This window comes from Gregarina niphandrodes, assembly GCF_000223845.1.
Source record: "Gregarina niphandrodes unplaced genomic scaffold scaffold00029, whole genome shotgun sequence".
NCBI classification, from domain to species: domain Eukaryota; phylum Apicomplexa; class Conoidasida; order Eugregarinorida; family Gregarinidae; genus Gregarina; species Gregarina niphandrodes.
The window spans coordinates 102,854-104,728 of record NW_011645798.1 but is presented as its reverse complement, the minus strand read 5'-3'; the positions used below and the strand labels follow the sequence as shown (position 1 = coordinate 104,728).

The following is a 1,875-nucleotide window of genomic DNA, read 5'->3' as shown; positions in this document are numbered from 1 at the left end:
TCTGGACTGGGTCCGAAGCTGGGGTCGGTTGGTCGGTAGTCGGTGAGCGGCCGGTGTGTGGCGGCTCGCTGCAGGTCAGGCGGTCTGACCAAGTCGACCGGCTTGCAGAGTGGTCTTGGGGAGTAGGCTGGCGACGGGATATTCCTCCTGAGTAAAAACGAATTGTCTCGGATCTGCTGTGGCAAATCTATCGGCTTCTGTCGCGGCCCGAACCCGATCGGTTCCGACGGCTGCGGCTCCGCTGCTCTCATCTTGTACTGCACCATTGGTGTGTTGACCTGTGGTATTGCTTCTACCGTCTCAATTGTGCGTGCACCCGGGGTCGATCTTTCGTAAACACCATCTGCGGTGAGACCGGCCTGACTTGCCCGGCTGCCTGTTGTTCGGCTGCCTGTTGTTCGGCTGCCTGTTGTTCGGTGACTACTGTTGGATAGACGCCTCCGCATCGCGCCTGGCGGTGTGTCCGCCAATCCGCCTCCAGATTCGTCCCAAAGCATTTTTAAATTCTCATGGGAGGAAACTCGGAGCTTCCCGCAGACAAATCCACTGAGACTTCTAGCGGATCCAGCGCATTTGTCAGCAACACTGCTGGGGACGCGGCGGCCGGTGTTGGCCTCAAGGACTCCGAGGGCCGTGTGCGCGAACCTGCACACACGTGTGTGCAGGCCGCCAGCGGGGAGGCTGTTTCTACGCGGCTGACTAGAGCGCAGAACAGTGCCATTGCCGAGTTGATAAAGATGACGGACTCTAGACCTGGAGCATTCCTGGTGAACTTTATTGAGTACGCGCAAGTGTGTCCCGATGGACTCGCGGCTCTGGAGCACGTCGTCGAGTTTTTAGACCGTATCGCGGCCGCCAAGCTTGCCACCGGTCCGGCGTCCTCCGACCCGGTCTCCGGATCTGGCGGCAAGGCTCCCAGCGACAAAGGGTCTGAAGCGGGTTCGGAAGTTGAACCTAAGAAGAAGACAGCCTCCAGCTCCCGAAAGAAGGGGAAGCAACCTACTACCGAACCTCTCGCCACTACCACCGCCGGCACCACCGCCGCTACGAGCACTACCACAAGTCAGGGCGGGTTGGGAGGTGACTGTTGGTTCCCAACGGAGATGATTTGGAGTCGTGAGAGCTTGGGCATATCGGAGCAGCACTTTTATTCGCGGACGGACGGCGGCGCAGACAAGGCCAAGAAGCCGAGGCATCTGGCGCTCAAGGGTTTGTCTCAGTGGTTATTCTATGTGGTATCTCGAGGCTGCCTCTGGGAGCCGACCCGGTTGGAGCCTGCCACGAAAGAGTTTACTCAGGAACTCGGTTCGCACTATTCGCTCCACGTGTTTCTGGAGGACGGAGCTGGCTCCACTTCGGGGTTATGGGCGAATGGAACGCGCGGCTCCGGAGCCTCAAGTACGGCAAGTTCGCTTAAAGCGTTTGGAGGCAATTTGGCGCGAGACTTGGCTGCTTGGGTGCAGTTGACCAAAGGCGACCCGCGAGTGGCGCTGCTCTCGGTGGCGTATCGGAGTTACATCGACTTCCGTGGGGCCTTTGGCGGCACAGGTCAAGGCTTCGGTGGGGCGGGGGCGCAGTGGGAGTTCCTTCTGACGTTAGCTGTGGCTGGCGCGCGTCAGGAGAGCGGCGATTGCGAGTTGGCTCTGCAAGTCATTCAGCAGACACCGCTAGCGGTTGCGCGCGCCCCCGGGGACCAAGTGAGCAAGGGAATGCTACCTATAAATTCGCTCGACATCATATGGCAGCCGACAGCGGCTGGTTCCATCCGCGACGCCTTTCTGCAAAAGGGACCAGACAAATCGATACGTCTGCCACCCACAACGGGTATACCACCCACAACGGGTGTACCACCCACAACGGGTGTACCACCCACAA

The 1,875-nt window shown here is 59.6% G+C and overlaps 1 protein-coding gene across 1 annotated transcript; it reads left to right on the top strand.

Moving 5' to 3' along the window:
- Positions 1 to 509: 509 nt before the first annotated feature.
- On the top strand, positions 510 to 1,697 carry GNI_121680 (hypothetical protein; the record flags this gene model as incomplete). Its single annotated transcript, XM_011133566.1, has 1 exon — positions 510 to 1,697. A coding segment is annotated over one exon (1,188 nt), but the record flags the coding sequence as incomplete, so codon positions are not given.
- Between the last annotated feature and the right edge of the window lie 178 nt (positions 1,698 to 1,875).